The following is an 18,529-nucleotide window of genomic DNA, read 5'->3' on the forward strand; positions in this document are numbered from 1 at the left end:
CACTACAGTCAAATTCTCACAGTCTCACAATTCGCTGTAATTTGTTTGAAATTTGGTTTTTTTAGTGGAACCAGACGTGCAGGGACTGAATCTAATGCAGATTGAGCATAAAAAAGACTTTAATCAAATGCTCCGTTTGGTTCCTCCTCTGAGCTTCTCTGGCCTCATCTCAGACCACAGAAAGAATGAAAAATTACACAAGGCCCCTTCAGTCATAAAAAACACTTAGGAAGCGCAAGAGGAGGTCCCATTTCCTCTTCCAAGTATTTGTTTTGTACAAAGTTGGTGGTCCTCTAACTTGCAGTTAAACCCAGTAACTACTTACTTTCCTTATCTGTTTGCTTATTTTAAAGAAGTAACATCACTTCGCTGTCTTATGGAGTAAACTGAGTTATTCTGCTTCCAAGTTTTAATCACATGCTTCAGGCTGCAGAACTGGGGCTGTAAGCCCTCACTGTAGTTGTTCTCTGTCGGTGCCAGAGGAGAACAGAGGAGGCTCAGATTTCTTGGCATGATATTTCTCTGACTTTCCACTGCTGCCTTCAGGCCCTGCAGAAAAAGTCGGAAATATAGCAATAACATAAATATAACTCAACAACGACATACCATAAAGTAAAGGTGTGTATTTCTGATGAAGCTGCAGAAATGTGACATTTAGGCATTTGTTGTTTTTAAAAATTGCAATCACACATGATTACTACAGCATGTTTTTCCTGATTATTTTGGTGCAGGAGCATCAAAACTTGCAGGGCAAGTAATTCAATTAGATTTTAGAATGGTAAATCAATGTCAAGGTTAAGGTTACTCTTATTTTTACTGTTATTAAGCCATGTACATTTTGTTTATTTAGCCCAATATCCCCATTTTCCCTTGGTGGGATTTACAATATATACAGCATTAAACACCCTGTATTCTTAGACCCTCAGTTTGAATAAGGAAAATCCTTCAACTGGAGAAGCAGAGAAACACCAGGAAGAGCAACAGAGAAGTCCCTTTTTCAAGGATGAACATACATGCACTACACAATACACAAATGAGACAAATTATTATAAATCTTTAACATCCTAAAAATACACAATGTAATAAATTACAGAAATTATGAGCATACAAATATGCATAATTCTATATGCTTAAAATAAAGCACACAATTACTAAAATCATCAAACAGTCATGTGGTTATGGTAACAGCTTATGCAGTAAATGGTAGGTAAAGGGCTAAAACCGCATACATGTGGCTAAAATATATTAAAAAACACCGGCGCGTTGGTCCTTTAAATCAGAGTCAGGAAACTACCAGGAGCCCTTGAATGCATCATTTGACTGACAGCCCCGCAGTCTAATCCAGAGAGTGAGGATGCATAGCAGCAGTGTAATGTGTCGAGGGAGCATCGGCTGAGCACTTCTTCTGGCCGTGATTGACAAAAGCCTGCTAACACTTTGTTCCTTCAGCTCCCACAGACCGTGTTTGGACCTGAACCCGTCGGGTCGATCGGCACAGATTTCCTCCGGACCCGGGCTTCACAGACGTTACGTCGGGACAATGGAATCTAACGTTGTCCCGGACAGTGTCCGCCCTCAGCGGCTACAGCCAGGGATTGGATTCGGTTCAGGACCGACCGGGACCCTCCGCTCCTCTCTCCGGCCCGGGGTGACGGTGCCCATCGCGCCGCTGCTGCCCTCCCCGGCCTCTCTGGCTGCCTCGTCCGGGCCTCCCCCACCGCCGCCTCCGCTGCAGCTCCACAGCCTCTACGGCGGTGTCGGAGCGGGACTAGGGCCGGGGGCTACCGGCCACTGCAACCCGGGGAACCCGGCGGTGCTGAAGGAGGCGGTGGAGGCTGTGGTCCGCAGCTTCGCCAAACACACGCAAGGTTACGGCAGAGGTAATAATGTCCCGTTAAATGTGGAAATACTGATGTTAATCACCGTGATGTTGCCTCAGTTTATACTTGGGGAGGGGGAGTTGAGAAGAGCAGAGAGCCACTTTTAGCTGCGCCATTTGTTTGGAAGTGGATTAGCAGCGAAAAAACACAAGTAATATTCATGTTTATTCATTCACAGCGTCAAATATATATGGACCTTTTCATTTTTTAGCGTATGCCATGGTATTTTTCACCTGATGTAATATCACCGTAATGTTTCATCGGAGTTTTCCTTTCATCATTACACAGCTATAGTAACCTTTGCTTCAGTCTTTTCCTTATAGGATTAACCACCACAGTTCTGGGGGATTACATTTACAAACAATACACTATTATACCTATGAATTATAACGAGGCTTCATTAAATTAACTTTGCACTGGACACGGTACAGAACTGGTCCTGTACTGTGAACTGTGAAAAAGAAAGTTTTCAGTAGTAAAGATATTTGTAAAATCAGTTTAGCCCTTTTAAAGTGAGAAAAAGAGTTTGTCTCAAGTTACAGATATTACCAAAAAATGATTGACATTAAACACATACTATGCACCACTGTACAAAGTACCATGTATATGTAGTTCTTACAATGACAAGAAGCTTTCATACAAAAAAGCTCAAATTTCAAATAGTCTGAAACTATATTTCATTTGTGCTTAACTTTGTGTTTATTTGTTTGATGTTGATCACCCAGCGGTCACGGTTTGCTCATCGTCTCATCTTGTTATTTATCACTGCAGCCCATTGACAAGAGGCATGCTCAACACTAACATTAGGCCGAAAGCTGCAATAATGCTGCAATAATGTTGGAGCAGTTGGAGCTAATACAAATGTTCCTGTCTTGTGCTAATAGGATTTATTTCCAAAAGATTGTCCCTCCTTGTTCTGACTAACAGCCTCTTTCCTCCTCTATCCCATTTAGGCTACTTAACACCATCAACATTGGCAGCACCAAAAAGATTATAGACTGACTCTGGTTTTGTCTTAATATTGCTCCAATTTAGTGATTAACTCTTGGGAAGAAAAGAATAGAAGGATGTAAGCTGAAATATCACAATGTTTTTTTTTTTAAGAAAAAAAAAAACATTTTTAATTAATAAAACACAATGAAGACATACAACAAATGCTGTCCATGATAAGTTAAAAAAGCCCTCATTCCTGGCATGTTTGATATTATTCTGGCACCTTTTATATCCAAAAGCTACTTAATTCTTGAGTGTTGTAAGAAAATAATTTGTGAATACAGGTCTGGCAAGCTCTCCGCATCACACAAGTGCAAGTTTTTTTTGTGCTCAAAAGTGTAGGACCAGGGTGTTTCTGGTGGATCAGTGGATGAAGTAACCTGTCATGTAACTGGCTCTTTGTGGGTCTGAGCCTGGACCAGCACCATTGTCACATATAATATATCATCCTCTGTTATCTACCAATATTTCCTGACTCTTTGTCTTATATATTTAGGGAAATGCATTATCTTATCACTATCCTGAACCCTGTAGATGCTCAACAATCACTCTGTGTCAGGGTCAGAATTGGGTTTGCTGGGTTAACTTTGAGCGGGGGGAAAGTACCGTGCATATACAGTACGTCCAGCTGCTCATTATACATCTAGTGCCACCTTAAGTTAACTGTTTGAAGAATACTTATGACAGTATGGATTGACGTTGTCTGTTGTGAAAGTAACATCACAACTGTTACAATAGCACATAAGTTCTTACTTTACATTTGGCTGCAGCAAGAGCGCCGTTTATCATGAGCATTTTGCTTTCACACAGTAAAAGCAATAACAAAATTACTTAGATTGCAGTTTGGGGATTCATATATCAGATGTCAAAATACACTTTTATATCTATGTTTGGCAAGGCTGCAGCCCTAAAACATATTGATCAGGGTCCAGGCTCTGTGTGTGAGGGAGAAACAGCCAGCCTGTCTTCGTATCAAACTGTGAGAGCTCAGCGGGAACGAGCCAAGAGGCAACAGAAGTGAAAAAGACCTGGATAATGTTGGCTGCACACACATCTCCCCACAGAACCAAACACGTATAATTATTTATTACTGAGTTGCAAATTTGACTGCTTTTCTTTGGTTGTGTTTCGTCTTGGAGGACAGGAATGTAACTTTCTTTCATGAGAACATAGAGTGTAGGATTGAGCGTGTGTCTCTTTAAGCAGTTCCTCTGAGGTGATGCAGAATTTCCTCTAGGCAGCCACCTAAATCTTTTCAGGAAAATCCCCTGGCATCCTTGAAATGACCTTCCCCCGACCCGTTCCATCTTTGTGTTTAGAGAGGATGTTGCAGAGCACAGCCAGGGACAAATGGCACTTAAAAAGCAAACTGACCGCAAAAAGCGTTTGAATATCTAGGCACTATAATTTTTTTTATATAGATATGGTCATTGATAAAAGACAGTGTTCATATATAACAATGTGACAGTTTACTTATATCTGTTCCATCTAGTAAACGTGGTGGAAGCTTTACAGGAGTTTTGGCAGATGAAGCTGAGCAGAGGGGCTGACCTGCGGAACGGAGCTTTAGTTGTTTATGAAATGGTCCCATCCAACAGCCCACCATATGTTTGCTATGTTAGTCTTCCAGGAGGCAGCTGCTTTGGAAGTTTCCAGGTACAGAATCTGCTTCTTTTTTTTTTTTTTCTATGTGATGGAGAAACTTCCTTCATTCTGTATGATTCGTTAAAGAAAAAAAAGATCATTCAAGCACCATATCACAAGCTTACAAAATTCCACCATGCTTGCAACCACAACATACCAAATACGGATTCAATCACAAGACCAGAAAACAGTTACTTAAGATCTGTGCACATTGTTGTTAACTTTACTCCATATAAACACTTGTTGTCTTCAGCCTGTTGACTGTACAGTATATATCTGATTCTGTCTGACTGCTGCTAATGCACATTTTCTTCACTGTTCGACAGTTCTGTCCCACCAAGGCAGAGGCGAGACGCAGCGCTGCCAAGATTGCCCTCATGAACTCTGTTTTCAATGAACATCCCTCTCGTCGCATCACAGACGACTTCATTGAGAAGAGCGTGAGTGAGGCCCTGGCCTCTTTCAATGTAAGTTTCGACAAATTGCTGAAAGTTGTGTTTTAAGTCTATATGTAGGGATACAGTAAGATGCAGTGCACCTACAGAATCCTAGACCTCCACACTGGTACGACGACAAGGGGATATCTGTAAATATATGTAAAGTGTTGTATATGATTCATAAGAGTAATGCAGTAGTCATAAATGTATTTTCACACTACATGTGACTGGAGACATGCCATAAGCCTGTTTCATATGAAGTAACTCCTACAAAAGACACACTCCGACTTTTGAAATCCAGTAGTTGCTTTGCAAGTATGCACAATGCAGTCAAAATTAAGTAAAATATTAGTGCCTTGGATGGGCTCCCATACTCACTCACTTTTGGCATGGTGGCTCCTATTTAGTTTTATTGAAAACAGATGCAATAAATCTCTCAAGGAAGAAAACTTTTTTGCAGGAAATTTTTGAAAACAAACTACTGAAGATATTCCTCACAGAGCCTGACTTAAAACGTGCTTTGTGGAGTAAACCAAAGATTTTGTGCACATTCAGTGTTACTCACTACAAACATGGTGTGTATCAACATGTGGTGTGCGTTTTGTTTGTCATGAAACATTTCCAAAGCTGATTTTTTTTTTTTAGGTTTACTTGCTGGTGCTCTTCTGCATTGCTTACCAACAGCTGTAGATCAGAGGAATAGTGTGAAACCATTAGCGATATGGGAGTCAGGTCATTATGTGTGTGCACTGGAACAAACAAAACTCTTGGAATAGCACTGCTCCATAGCGCTACTAGTGGTCGTAGCATCACAGGGTAACTTGAAGATATGAATAGAAGAAAGTATATAGGATATTTTAGTTATCCTCCTCAGTGTCTGTGGCTGACCTCAAAGTCCAAGTATGTAAGCCATCATATACAGTATACAGTCACTAACTTCCTGTTGACGTTTACAGGGAAACAGAGAAGAGGCTGACAATCCCAACACAGGAATCGGGGCATTTCGCTTCATGCTTGAGTCCAACAAGGGAAAATCCATGCTGGAGTTTCAGGTGCATAAAAATCAGGAATGTCTGTGTCGCATTAAGTAGCATTTTATGTATTCAGACACACTAGAGTAGTGTGAAAATAACAAGGTTTGAGCCCAGGTGTTATCTATTTTGTTATCTATTTTGAATGTGAGGAGCTTGAATGTGTAAAAAAAATAACAGAGAGACCTAAAATGTTTATAAATAGATTTCCAGTTTGTATGCTTTTAGCATACCAGCAACACCCTTGGACAAATATACTAACATTTCATGTGGATGCAGGTCATGGACCTTCAGTGGTTACATACAGTAGTTTGAACACACATGAACTTGAAGTTAGAACCTCTTTTCTAACTGTTAATTAGATTTCTGAAGGCAGCATGCTTGGTTTGAACAACTGAATTACTAAGTATGGAGCGTTCTGAAGTGAGTTCGGTCTCATGTTCCTGCCGGCTTGGCTGTGTTTGTGTGTCCAGGAGCTGATGACAGTGTTTCAGCTGTTGCACTGGAATGGAAGCCTCAAAGCCATGAGAGAACGACAGTGTTCCCGACAGGTACTGTATGAGATTCAAGCCCATCTCACAGACGGGCTCAAGTATCCAAGTACAGCAGTGGCTTTCAGCTTTCACATTAAGTTTTTTTTAAGTGAACTAATTATATGATATGTGTTTTTCTACATAACAGGACTGTTCCATATACATCAGACATTTTTCTCTCTCCCCATGAGTGGAAGTAATGTTTGGAGAGCAGTGGAAAGCTGGACTTTATTAATTCTAAAATACCTAAAAGATGGCTTTTAGTCAATTAAGCTATATTTGTTCATTAAATCTCACTGGGATCAATATCTCTTTTAATCTGACAACAAATTACATATATAAAACTCAAAGAAATCAGAATCAGAATCAGGTTTATTGCGAAGTAGGTTTTCACATACAAGGAATTTGCTTTGATGTTTTGGTGCATAACAATAAACACAGTAAGAAAAAATATAAAGAAAGATAAAGCAAAGCAAGTACTGCGGGTCAGATAGCTTAAATAGAAAAAAAGAAAAATTTAACAATAAAATATTTACAATGTGCAATATGAGTGTCTGTAACTTCAGTTTGGTTTGCAGTTCATTCCAGTAGTTAGCTTTGAAGTGTCAGAAAACTTTCTTTTCGCCTGACAGTTTATCCTCTAGGTCACTTATCTGAAACGTGGAGCATATAAACGTGAGATATTATGGTATATATGCTTTATCTGAAATGTAAAGAATATAAACCGCAACATGAACTGTGAAGATTTACAGGAATCTTTCTACATCCTGTACCCCTTGACTCTTGGATATTGATGAACTTTGCAGGAGGTGCTGGCTCACTATTCCCACCGGGCCCTGGATGATGACATGCGCACTCAGATGGCCGCCGACTGGGTGAACCGAGAACAGAGCGTAGCGGGCACGATTGCGCAGGAGCTGGCCTCCACAGAGCGAGAACTGGAGGATGCCAGACTGGCGGGCAGAGAACTGCGTTTTTACAAAGAGAAGAAAGACATCCTGATGTTAGCTGTGGGTCAGCTCAGTGCAGCCAACACTGCCACCCTGCCATCACACTAAAGCTAATCTGGAAACAAGCCTTCACATTCCGTAGGATTCCTGGTAACAGTATTGAACATTTCATTGAGATAAAGAGGATTCATCTGATTTTTTTAGGTTCTGTATCTTGTGGGTTGTTGTGAGGACCAGGTAATCCGGCCTTTATTTTTACAGTATGCATATTCGTTCATAAAAAAAACAAAACATTTGCCGCTACAGCCGTTACCTCTTTGTGCCTAGTGATTACAGGACAACAGTGCTTCTTTTTTTTTTTTTTTTTTAAATCCTGTAAACTTGCTTGGCATACCAGCTTACTGGGTGCAACAAACAAATCCTGCCTTTCATCAGTGAATGTACAGGTCATAAGGTAATATGACCTAAAAAACCAAACATGTGAGGTAAAGATCATTTTAAAGTCAAATCAGCATGTTTCTTTAATGTTGTGGGTGCATTCATTTACAGTACTTAAAGTATTGTGGACTCTAGCAAGTCAAAGTGGGAAAAAGCAACAAAAGAGAGTACATATTAGAATTGAAACTTTCTTTCACGAGCTTTAAATCCTGATAGCAAGTACCTTGTGTTCACTACTAAACACTATTCCTAAAATATTACCACAGAAACAGCAAAAGGTGCAAGGAAGGCGATTAAAGATCCCATACAGTGTCAGCACATCACAATGGTTTTACATAATGGGTATAATAGACCTCATCCTATCAGTTGTAATGAGAATATAATTAAAGTTATGAGACAATTCCCGTAAGCGTTAAAAAATACGTATTGGCACATGTAAAAGGTTGTAGCTACTTTGCAGATATGTCAGCAGGGGACTAATTGCTCTGACAGGAGCTCAGGTTTTTGAAAAATCAGATAGTGAACCATTACTTTGTTTTATTTTTGTTTGTGAAGGCTTTTAACAACTATTTTAGCGTTCATTGTATGCTTGGTGACCATGACACTAGCTGAATGTATGTTTTCAGTGTGCTCTCAACTAAAGGACCTGCAAAATGACGTTGTTCAGACTATAGCATTACTCTTGTGTTACAGGTTGTGTTTGTGAAGTGCTTCATGTAGAGGATATCAACAGCTGGTAGACTAAAATGTAGGTGAGGGTCTCAGCAAAAACAGTAAATAGTCACTCAGTGGCGAAGGCCAAAAAATGAGCTGAGGGATCTTTTTTATAATGAAGTTTGGCTTTTTAACAAACTTATTCATGTGTGAGTCATGTGTGAGTCATTGTAGTCAATACAAAACAGTACCAGTGCTCGTGGTTTCTGTTTTTTTTAAGATATTGGTAGTAGAATTTGGTTGTCTGCAGCGCTGGTGTTTGTCCATGGGCGTGACTCACTCCTCACTTATCACCTTTCAGATATTTTATGTTGAAGGAACTGATTTCTTTTGTTATGTAAATGTGATATCTTTATATTTCCCTGTCTATCGAAAATGTATTTTATTACATTATAAGAATGAAGACATTTCAACGAGTAGCCTTTTAAAGGCCCCATGGAATGGAAGTGAGAGTTTAATTGATAATGTGTGGCTCTGGGTGGGAGGAAATGTGGGCAGTGGGTTATGCAAGTTAAACAACAGGAGGGCTTGTGCTGCTGCTGAGTGTTGGATTGTCAACAGAAGAAACTGATTACACAAAATTTAAAGAGACAGCAAGTAAAAAACAGAGTTAACGGGAATGTAGTATGATCAAAGCCAGATCAACTTAATATTCTGTTGCTGTATCTCCTCTCTGGGATCATTGTGCCTTGGTAGCATTGGTAGCATGCAATGGTTAGACCCATTAACTTTCATTTAATGGGGTCTTTAAAAGGTGGTGCTACTCCATTTTAAATCCTTTGTCTTACATGTAAAGGTGATGTTATAGATTACATGCTATGTTACTGCTACAGTACCTTAATATGTTGTTATGAAGGATTTATTAAATCTTACTACCTTTGTTATACATTTATAACCATTATATATCATTGGTTTGGTACTCAGCTTGTAAAATACGTGTTCAGCAGCAAATAATTTTCTCCTCTTGGAAAAAAGACCCTGCAGTACTTAAATGTTAAACAGTTGAACTGATGTAATGCACACTTTGACCTCACAGTTCTGCAGCTTGAATCCAGCCTTGTTAAGCTCACATTTTGATTTTCACTACTAAACAGCTCCAACAATCTCAACAACAGGTAAGATTTCAGTGATTCAGTATCGTCCCATGAACCAGTTTCAAGTCTGACTTAAGAACATACGGCGCTGCCGGTGCTCTCATGCTAAAGCTGAAATGTAATTAATGAAAAAAACCTAAGTATTTACGTGAGCTGGTTGTAGGAATGAGGCTGGAGATCTTCAATTATGCGTAGAACTCTCTTCTTTCAAATGCCTTTGACCTTTCTTTGTGATCATTATCAATGAAGGCTTTTTTAAAACAATATATTTTTTGCTATCCATTTTATGAAAAAAACTAAACAAAAAAAAAGACTTTGGCTTTTCATCTTTTGGCTTTGATGCATGATGTTTTAATTAAATTCTGTTTTTATAGGTTTCATATTCTATTCAGTATTGTTTTTAAGTGTTTCTGAAGGCTGTTATTGTATGTATTTTCTATGAACATTTTGTATTCCATGTTTATACTTTTAGTAGATTTATATGATGTAATAAATTGGCTGATACAAAAGTTTATTTGTCATGTCACTTGTTACACTGCTTAGTAAAAGAATGAGCAACCTATATAGTAATGTTGAAGTAAATAGATAATAATTGGTATTCAATGGGATAAAGTTTAATTCACACTAATGATAAAGTTCTTTTCTCATACATTTTAGAAAGAAATCTACTCATTTTATGTTGGTATACAAGCACACACAAATAGTGCGAGGCTGTTCTGTATACACGGGTTGATTATGCTGGGTCAAAAGGGTTTTTAAGGGATTCAATGACAGTAACTTTAGCTCCTTATTCTGGCCATCACAAATCAGCATTGCTTACTACAAACTTACTAGAAAGGTAAAAAGAAAAAAAAAAAACAACCTAATAATTCTAACGTGAATGTAACATGTTAAAATGTGAGCAACCATAGCCACTATCTATTATATATGATACATATATTATATATTAATATCTAATATATATGTCAACATTTGGTGCTAACATTTAAATTTTACATTCCTTACACAAATGTAATATTTAAATGTATGTTTAAATGTCTAAAGGCAGGATAAATGTAATATTTAGGTGAAATTGAAAATGTCATTAATAGTATTTGATAATTTTATGATCAACAATCTAATATTAAGATGAAATTGGGGGAAAAAAATCAAAAAAATCAAAATTACAGTAACAATTACAAAGCTAGTCTGTCTAGTCTGCTGAGCAAGTGAAGAAGATAAGTTCAAATGTCACGTGGGAATAACCATGGATGTATTGTAAGACCTGTATTTAACCAAAAAATTGTGCTGCTCACTGTAACAAAACACGTTGCTACCCACACACAATCCCGTGATAGTGTTTCCAGTGCTAACGTTTACGAAATACAGCTAATAAAGGCACGAGATGTGTGTTTTTTCACAGTTGCTTAATAGACAAATACTCACACATACAAAGTGCAAGAGACATTAGCTACTAACCTTTGGACATTGCAGTTACAAAGATAGCTTTAACTCTGCCTAACCTTTGTCATTACATGACTAGGATAGCTACTAACTTTTGGACATTACAAGTTTAGCTTTGTCAGTAACATTACTTACTTTTGCTAACCTTTAAACTTTTGTCTTACCATTAAAAACATTTTATGGTAACAAAAAATGAAAACATGTTAGTCACGATAGCTGCTAACTTATAGAAAACAAGGCTAGCCTGTTTCTAGTAGCGTAACTAACGTAAATCAGACATTACAAGAGTAGCATTAGCTGCTAAAGTTCAAACGTTTGGACAGAATGAGGCTAGATTTAGCAGCTTAGATTGGAAATTTCAAGGATAGAATTAGCTAACATCTGGACATTTAGTATAAGCTGCTAAATAGGCCTTACAATCGCAAAGATTGCTTTAGCTCCTAACCTCTGAATATTACAAAGCTAGCTTCAGCTACTCCCTCTTGGACAAAGGCTAGCATTAAGCTACATTACACATTGCCAATAATATTATCTGCTATGGTCATCATAGATTTAATGGTAACATAAAATGAAAACATATTAGTAACATTACCTACTAACTTATGGAATACAAGGCTGACATGAAGCTAAGTAATGCATTAACATAAAGCAGACATGAGGCTAGCATTAGCTGCTAAAGCTCTAAATTTGGACCTAATAATAATAGCATTAGCTGCTATCTTAAAGTTTGGACAGTGTAAGGCTAGCATCTGCATCTAAAGTACTGAAGTTTGAACATTACAAGGCTAGCATTAGCTGCTAAATTTCCAATGTTTGGACATTATAAGGCAAGCCTTAATTGCTTTTTTTTAAATTTGTGGGGTAGCATTAGCTGCTAACCTTTGGACATTAGAAGGCTAGCAAGAGCTCTTAACTTTTGGACATTTCAAGGCAAGCTAATATACTTCTTCACTTTATCTTGTAATTAAGATTTTAATGCTATATTTAAAATTCATGTCACAATGAAAAAATATTCCGTGATCAAAGACAGAAAGCTAAATGACTTGACTAAATGAATTGTTTATCATTTAATCACCAGTGAATGCATGTATAAAAATGAAGTACAGGTAACAATGTGTGTTGTATTTAACTGTATGTCAGGAATTTCAAAATTTCCATGGAAAGGAGCCCAAACCATGGAAGCCATCCCCAGGACAAAAATTATGCAGACACAATGCATATTTAGTCATAAAGACTAGAAAAGTTAATTATACGTGTCCCTATGAGAGCACCAATGCCACCATAATACATCTCAGACTTCAGAAACGGGATCTCATTTTGCATTTTTTTTTAACATTGTTAGATCTACTAAAATGTGTAATTGTGAGAATAATTTAACCTTTGTTTTTTTTTTTGGTCGTTGTACAGTTGAAGGACCTTTGATAAATAAAGTTTTTAGTACAAGTTTTGGCTATATTTCTGTGGAACAGCCCATAAATGGTCAATAACTTAAGAACTGTTCATGACATTATTTTTGAAAGCATCCTCACTTTACTTATGGTACCTAAAACTTTTGCACATAGCTGTATGTGGTAAATTGTGAATGTAGCAACAAAATAAAAAAAACAATTTTTTTTTTGTTTTTAAGTTTTTATTTATTTATTTATTTATTTATTTATTAATCATAATTCTTTTCTTTTCTCCTTTCTTTTCTTCTCTTTTCTTTTACTTCCGCCTACGACACGCAGTACAGGAAAAGGCGGGGCGTCGGTTCAGGACGCTCGCCCTCCGTTGTTCGTTCAACATGGCGGCGGGACCAATTTCAGAAAGAAACCAAGGTAACTGCATTATTAAAATACGCGTCTCAGCCTCTTATTTTGGTGATTTATAACATATCCTTCTGAGTTACACTTCAAACTATTCACCCTATTTTGCTGAGCGCCGTTGGCGGCCTGGTTAGCTAGCCCGTTAGCTCGGTCACATGGAAGCGTTCAGTTGTCGTTAGCTTGGCTTTCCACTCATTTAAACAATTCAGCTCGACATCTTTTACTTAAGTTTCTCTTACCTGCTTGCTGCAGAAGAAGGTATATTCGGGGCTGATCTTGATCGATTTCTTAAGTGTGGGGGCTGTTGTTAACATCTTAGAGGCAGAAAAACATTATGTTGGCTAGCAGTTAGCTTGTCAAGCTAACTTAACATAGTCAGCAGAGTTTGCACTACTTATGGGAGTCAGTGGCTGAACTCTGCGACAATAATGACCAAGCAAATCATGAAAGTTTGTCTCCCGCAGTACTTGTTATCGTTTTGTCAGAATATTTCAGGTGTTTTTGCGCAATACTCGTTCAAGCTGGAAGGTGGGAGATATGGTTTCATCACTATGGATTATGGATGAAATGGCCAGGCTGTTGATCGTAGTTTCATTTCATTAAGGAAGCGTCAGACAAGTTTATCCATTTCTATTATATCAAAAACTATTGCTCGGTTACTAAGGTTACTGTGTTATGAAAAAGTATTTAGTAATATTTTGGACTCACTGACTCATTCATTCATTCAGTGGTTGCATTATTAAGGTTGTATCAAAGTAATAAATGGAATCATAACACTTATATTTAAACAAGTTGTTTACCTTATTAAATTCTAAAAAAATAACCACAAACCTCTGTTACAGGTTAACAGAGTTCAAAGTGATGCTCTGTACTGTATTTTATTTGCGGAAACATCTTGTTAAATTTGTGTACCTGTAATAAGCAGATTTGTGGTATTTGTACTCACTGAATAAGAAAATCAGTACCAATCAGACATTAAGCAGCTCCATCCATTTGTGTTTTGACTTAAGCATAACCTATTTAAAAATTGGACATGTTTAAGATATTTCTTTTTATTTTTTCAGATGCCACTGTGTATGTTGGTGGCTTGGATGAGAAAGTGTCAGAACCGTTACTATGGGAGCTTTTCCTGCAGGCTGGTCCTGTAGTCAACACTCACATGCCCAAAGACAGGGTCACTGGACAACATCAGGGTGAGTATTGGCTAATATGCCCTTAAACTGATTATCAAGGTAACATGTGAGTCAAGGGGGAAAGGACACTCCTAAATTTTTTTTTCTTCCCTTCCAGGCTATGGTTTTGTGGAGTTTCTTAGCGAAGAGGATGCTGACTATGCCATCAAAATCATGAATATGATAAAGCTCTATGGCAAACCAATTAGAGTTAATAAGGCCTCAGCGCACAACAAAAACTTGGATGTTGGTGCAAACATTTTCATTGGCAACCTGGACCCTGAGATTGATGAGAAACTGCTCTACGACACATTCAGTGCCTTTGGTGTGATCCTCCAGACACCAAAGATCATGCGAGACCCAGACACTGGCAACTCCAAGGGTTATGCTTTCATCAATTTCGCCAGCTTTGACGCATCAGATGCCGCCATTGAAGCCATGAATGGCCAGTACCTCTGCAACAGGCCCATCACGGTCTCATACGCCTTCAAGAAGGATTCTAAAGGAGAACGACATGGCTCAGCTGCAGAGCGACTCCTGGCTGCACAAAACCCTCTCTCCCAGGCAGACAGGCCCCATCAGCTGTTTGCAGATGCTCCCCCACCACCAACTGCTCCAACACCGGTCCTGACTGCAATGGGAACTGGGATGCCCATGCCAGGTATGACTGGGAAAAAGTGGTTTTACAGGGCAGATATCAGAGGGATGTATAGGATGTCATCTGGCTCCCTTCTTTTCAGTTGCACTTTAACTGCACTTTTAGGGTACTGCTGAGCATTTTCACTTATTCTATGAATGTAAAAGTATTAATTGGTTATTTCAGGTCATATGCCTATAGAGAACATTACATGGTGAAGAACTTTAGTATGTGTTAGTATCTGTATGCTTTAACATATATGGAAAATACAAGGTGTCCTACCATCTTTGTGTCTTCATAAGTTGCATTTCCTCCTGTTAGATTTCTTCCGTTCACTCTTTAATGTAAAAGTTGTAACTACACTCTCAACCAGTCTGATGTAAAAATATCTTGCATATAAAAAAAATATGATTTCAGCTGCAAAGCTGTCTCAAAGACCCTACATATTGGTACAATCCTACATCTAAAATTTAATTTTTAATATATTTTATATAAGTTTTTTCTTACAACTGTAATTGATGGTACTGGTGTGACATATACAGCAGCTGACTGATAAATGGTTTCAGATTGGATTGTTGAAAGTGGTGAATGTTAGTACACAGCTCGGACTGATGCCTCTTTTGTCTCATTAGGTAATAATGAGATTGATTTTGATTTAATATTGAGTGATGTAACCAACAGTCAACATGACAGCTGACAGATGACAAATGGCCATGATGACTTCAGTATTCAATTAATCAGTCAGACAGTTTGATTTTGAACACTGGTAGCATATGAAATGGTAAATTAAATTGTAAATACAACTTGTTTCTGTGCAGGCATGCCACCTCCTGGTGCTTTCCCTCCTGTTCCTCCTCCGGGATCGATGCCTCCAGCCATGCCCCCTGCTATGGCCATGCCTCCAAATGCAGGGGCACCAGGCCCCCAGGCTGCTGGTGGAGGACATCCACCTGGACCACCACCCTTCCCTCCTGGCAACATGCATCCAGGTAATGGTTTGTTAATGATTAAATATGTTTCCACGATACAGGCAAAAGGTCACACGACAGTATATTGACAAAGTTCATGTGCAATAGAGCTTTGTGTCCTCACATTTTTTGTAATGGATGTTATAGATGTACTCAAAAACGTCAAAGGAAGGGATGTCCTTGTGGCTTAGAGGTTTAAGACACTGAGACTCTTGGCTATCTGAAATTAAGGGCAAGAAAATCAAAAAAACACTGAATACATTGGATCCGATGTGTATTTACATAATTTAAAAGCCGTGTCAAATTGGCAAAAAAATTGACAAATTGACAAATGCACATTCATGATCAGATTTTAAAACGGTGTAAACCTGAGGAGCATTTAAAATGAGAAATCAAGCATCTGCACTGGTATAAAAGGTGTAATTGACCATAAATGGCAGTTATGATTCCCTGTATTTCTTTGAGGATACATACATTTGCATTACAATAGTTTGGTATTGCAGCAAAAAAATGTAACGTCTACACACTTTGTTTCTGTCACACAGGTATGCCTCAGATGCCCATGCCCCCTCCTGCTCCTCCTGGCATGGTGCCTCCACCTCCTGCTCCTCCAGGATCAAATCAACCACGGGCACCACCACCCCCTGGCATGCCCCCACCCCCACCTATGGGCATGCCACCCAGAGCACCATATGGACCTCCCATGGGTGAGCATTGTTGTTCTTTGTTGTCAAATAAGTCTCCTCAGGTCACGAACACTACCCTGATATCTGTTCTGCACATCTTTATTAAGCCACAAAATAGATTTAACGATTTGTAGTATTGACACATACCCATGTTGCTATGCCTACCTTGATAAATTAGTTCTTTTGTGCATGCCTTTCATTTAATCAAACCAAATTTTGTTGCTGGGCCATCTTAGCACAACAAATTCTTAAAGCATAATTTCACCATTGTCGAGAACTCCTGGAAAGAGGAAATTGTTTACAATTGTGACAGACTGTTTATGTTTCTGTAAAAAATAGAAACCTCAGCTTAATTTGCCAGAAGTATTTACAAAGCCTCTTTATTATTACACAACATTTTCAAAACCTAAGAGTGGCACGAATGAAGAATGCAACTTGATATCATGTCTATGCATCATAAAGCTATGGTTAACCATTCATTCATTACATCGGACATGCCTCACAGTTGGTATCATACAGCCACAGACTGGCACCAAGATTTTATTCAATCCATCTTGCACAGTTCAACATACAGTGTGAACCTGTTAGATTGTTATCGCACTATGTAAAGGCACACTTACACACTTGAGATTCACCCTAATCTGGAGGCAAGTCGCCAGAAAGCGTACGTGATCTGCATCCGATATTGGTTGAAAGAAAACATTTTTTAACTGTTCTTTATGTAGAGTATTCACTCAGAACCCCTGCATATGACAAAATCAAAGGTTTGTGTTTTCTCTAATTATGAACCCTCTGTTTCCCTCAGGTCCACCTGTGCCTCCAGGTATGAGAGGGCCACCTCCTCCCATGCCTCCACCTGGCTATGGTGCTGGTCCTCCTCGTCCACCTCCTTTTGGCTTCCAGAGAGGACCCCCAATGCCACCAAGGCCCCCTGGTGCCCCCCCACGTGTCCCTATGAGAGCACCAATGCCACCATAATACATCTCAGACTTCAGAAACGGGATCTCATTTTGCATTTTTTTTTAACATTGTTAGATCTACTAAAATGTGTAATTGTGAGAATAATTTAACCTTTGTTTTTTTTTTTGGTCGTTGTACAGTTGAAGGACCTTTGATAAATAAAGTTTTTAGTACAAGTTTTGGCTATATTTCTGTGGAACAGCCCATAAATGGTCAAATTTCCTCACTTTTGAATAGAAATGTAAAAATTAGAATGTAAAAATGTTTTTTATCCTAATGCATTGAACTAAAGATGATACTTGTGGCATTTACGGGGCCTTCTTTAGGTCAATCCCAAGACAGCACATGAACATTAACAGGTTTTACTCTGGCTTCAGTGTGCTTGAGAATCCCCTTGGCAGCAAGCCTGTTTCACAGCAGACATTATGACCCATCACAGAAGGAAAAGTAAAGTAAACTTGCGATAAACAGTGATAATGGCTGCATTTTATCGAGGTGTCCTGTTTATTGGCTTCTGGCTCAGCAGTATTGCTTAATTGTACACTTCTGTTAAATGGAGCTGTCAATAATGGATTTGGCTCCCCCTGTGGTTTTGCTGCTGTATTATACCACGTCAAGTCCACCAAGTCAAAATGTCCACTGTTAGAAAAAGTCCATTGCATTTACTTGTTTGCTGTGTATTGGTGAAAGTTTTGGCCATAATGAGTCAGTAAAGGGAGTAGTTGTCAAGCTCTGGAGACAATTAGTATTGATCTAAAACTAAGTGTTTGCTTGGTGGATGGACTGAGCAACATCACTGTCCTTTGGCCCAGCCACCACAGGATCTCTAAATAATGTCGCTGGTTGATCAGCAGTAGACGGTAACACTATGCATCAGGTTTATTCAGATTATAGTCAGTACAGGACACAAAGCAGTTATGTACTCCACCTAGCTCAGACACACGCCAATAACAATAAACCAACATGATTTATGTAACAATGAACTGAAATTGGTTGTAATAGGTATTTTTAAAATATTGACTACAGTTTGCCAATTCTGAGCTGCTTAAATAACATTCACAATGTCTTTCAACTGTGCACACTACTACTACTACTGCACCACTGACTATCAGGACCAGGATTAGAGGCCTGGACGGTTTGTTTC

General features: G+C 38.6%; 2 protein-coding genes across 2 annotated transcripts; both read left to right on the forward strand.

The window, feature by feature from the left end:
• The first annotated feature begins 1,332 nt into the window (after positions 1–1,332).
• On the forward strand, positions 1,333–10,223 carry lix1l (limb and CNS expressed 1 like). Its single transcript, XM_071500915.1, has 6 exons — positions 1,333–1,880; positions 4,366–4,529; positions 4,844–4,984; positions 5,911–6,006; positions 6,459–6,536; positions 7,325–10,223. The coding sequence occupies exons 1-6, from the start codon at positions 1,541–1,543 to the stop codon at positions 7,574–7,576; spliced, it is 1,071 nt and encodes a 356-aa protein (XP_071357016.1). The 5' UTR covers positions 1,333–1,540; the 3' UTR covers positions 7,577–10,223.
• A 2,634-nt stretch (positions 10,224–12,857) lies between these two features.
• Positions 12,858–17,561, forward strand: sf3b4 (splicing factor 3b, subunit 4). Its single transcript, XM_071500185.1, has 6 exons — positions 12,858–12,974; positions 14,027–14,155; positions 14,253–14,795; positions 15,590–15,760; positions 16,285–16,446; positions 17,231–17,561. The coding sequence occupies exons 1-6, from the start codon at positions 12,941–12,943 to the stop codon at positions 17,401–17,403; spliced, it is 1,212 nt and encodes a 403-aa protein (XP_071356286.1). The 5' UTR covers positions 12,858–12,940; the 3' UTR covers positions 17,404–17,561.
• The last annotated feature ends 968 nt before the right edge of the window (positions 17,562–18,529 follow it).

This window comes from Trachinotus anak, unplaced genomic scaffold (genome assembly GCF_046630095.1).
Source record: "Trachinotus anak isolate AG129_WGS33_773 ecotype Australia unplaced genomic scaffold, CSIRO_AGI_Tana_v1 ptg000016l, whole genome shotgun sequence".
NCBI lineage: Eukaryota > Metazoa > Chordata > Actinopteri > Carangiformes > Carangidae > Trachinotus > Trachinotus anak.

Bases quoted from the DNA above. Each gene is read 5' to 3' on its own strand.
- sf3b4 (XM_071500185.1), top strand. From the start codon at position 12,941: ATGGCGGCGGGACCAATTTCAGAAAGAAACCAAG. The intron at 12,975-14,026 runs GTAACTGCATTA...TTATTTTTTCAG, and splicing joins AATTTCAGAAAGAAACCAAG to ATGCCACTGTGTATGTTGGT. The intron at 16,447-17,230 runs GTGAGCATTGTT...TGTTTCCCTCAG, and splicing joins ACCATATGGACCTCCCATGG to GTCCACCTGTGCCTCCAGGT.
- lix1l (XM_071500915.1), top strand. From the start codon at position 1,541: ATGGAATCTAACGTTGTCCCGGACAGTGTCCGCCCTCAGCGGCTACAG. The intron at 1,881-4,365 runs GTAATAATGTCC...TGTTCCATCTAG, and splicing joins CACGCAAGGTTACGGCAGAG to TAAACGTGGTGGAAGCTTTA. The intron at 6,537-7,324 runs GTACTGTATGAG...TGAACTTTGCAG, and splicing joins AACGACAGTGTTCCCGACAG to GAGGTGCTGGCTCACTATTC.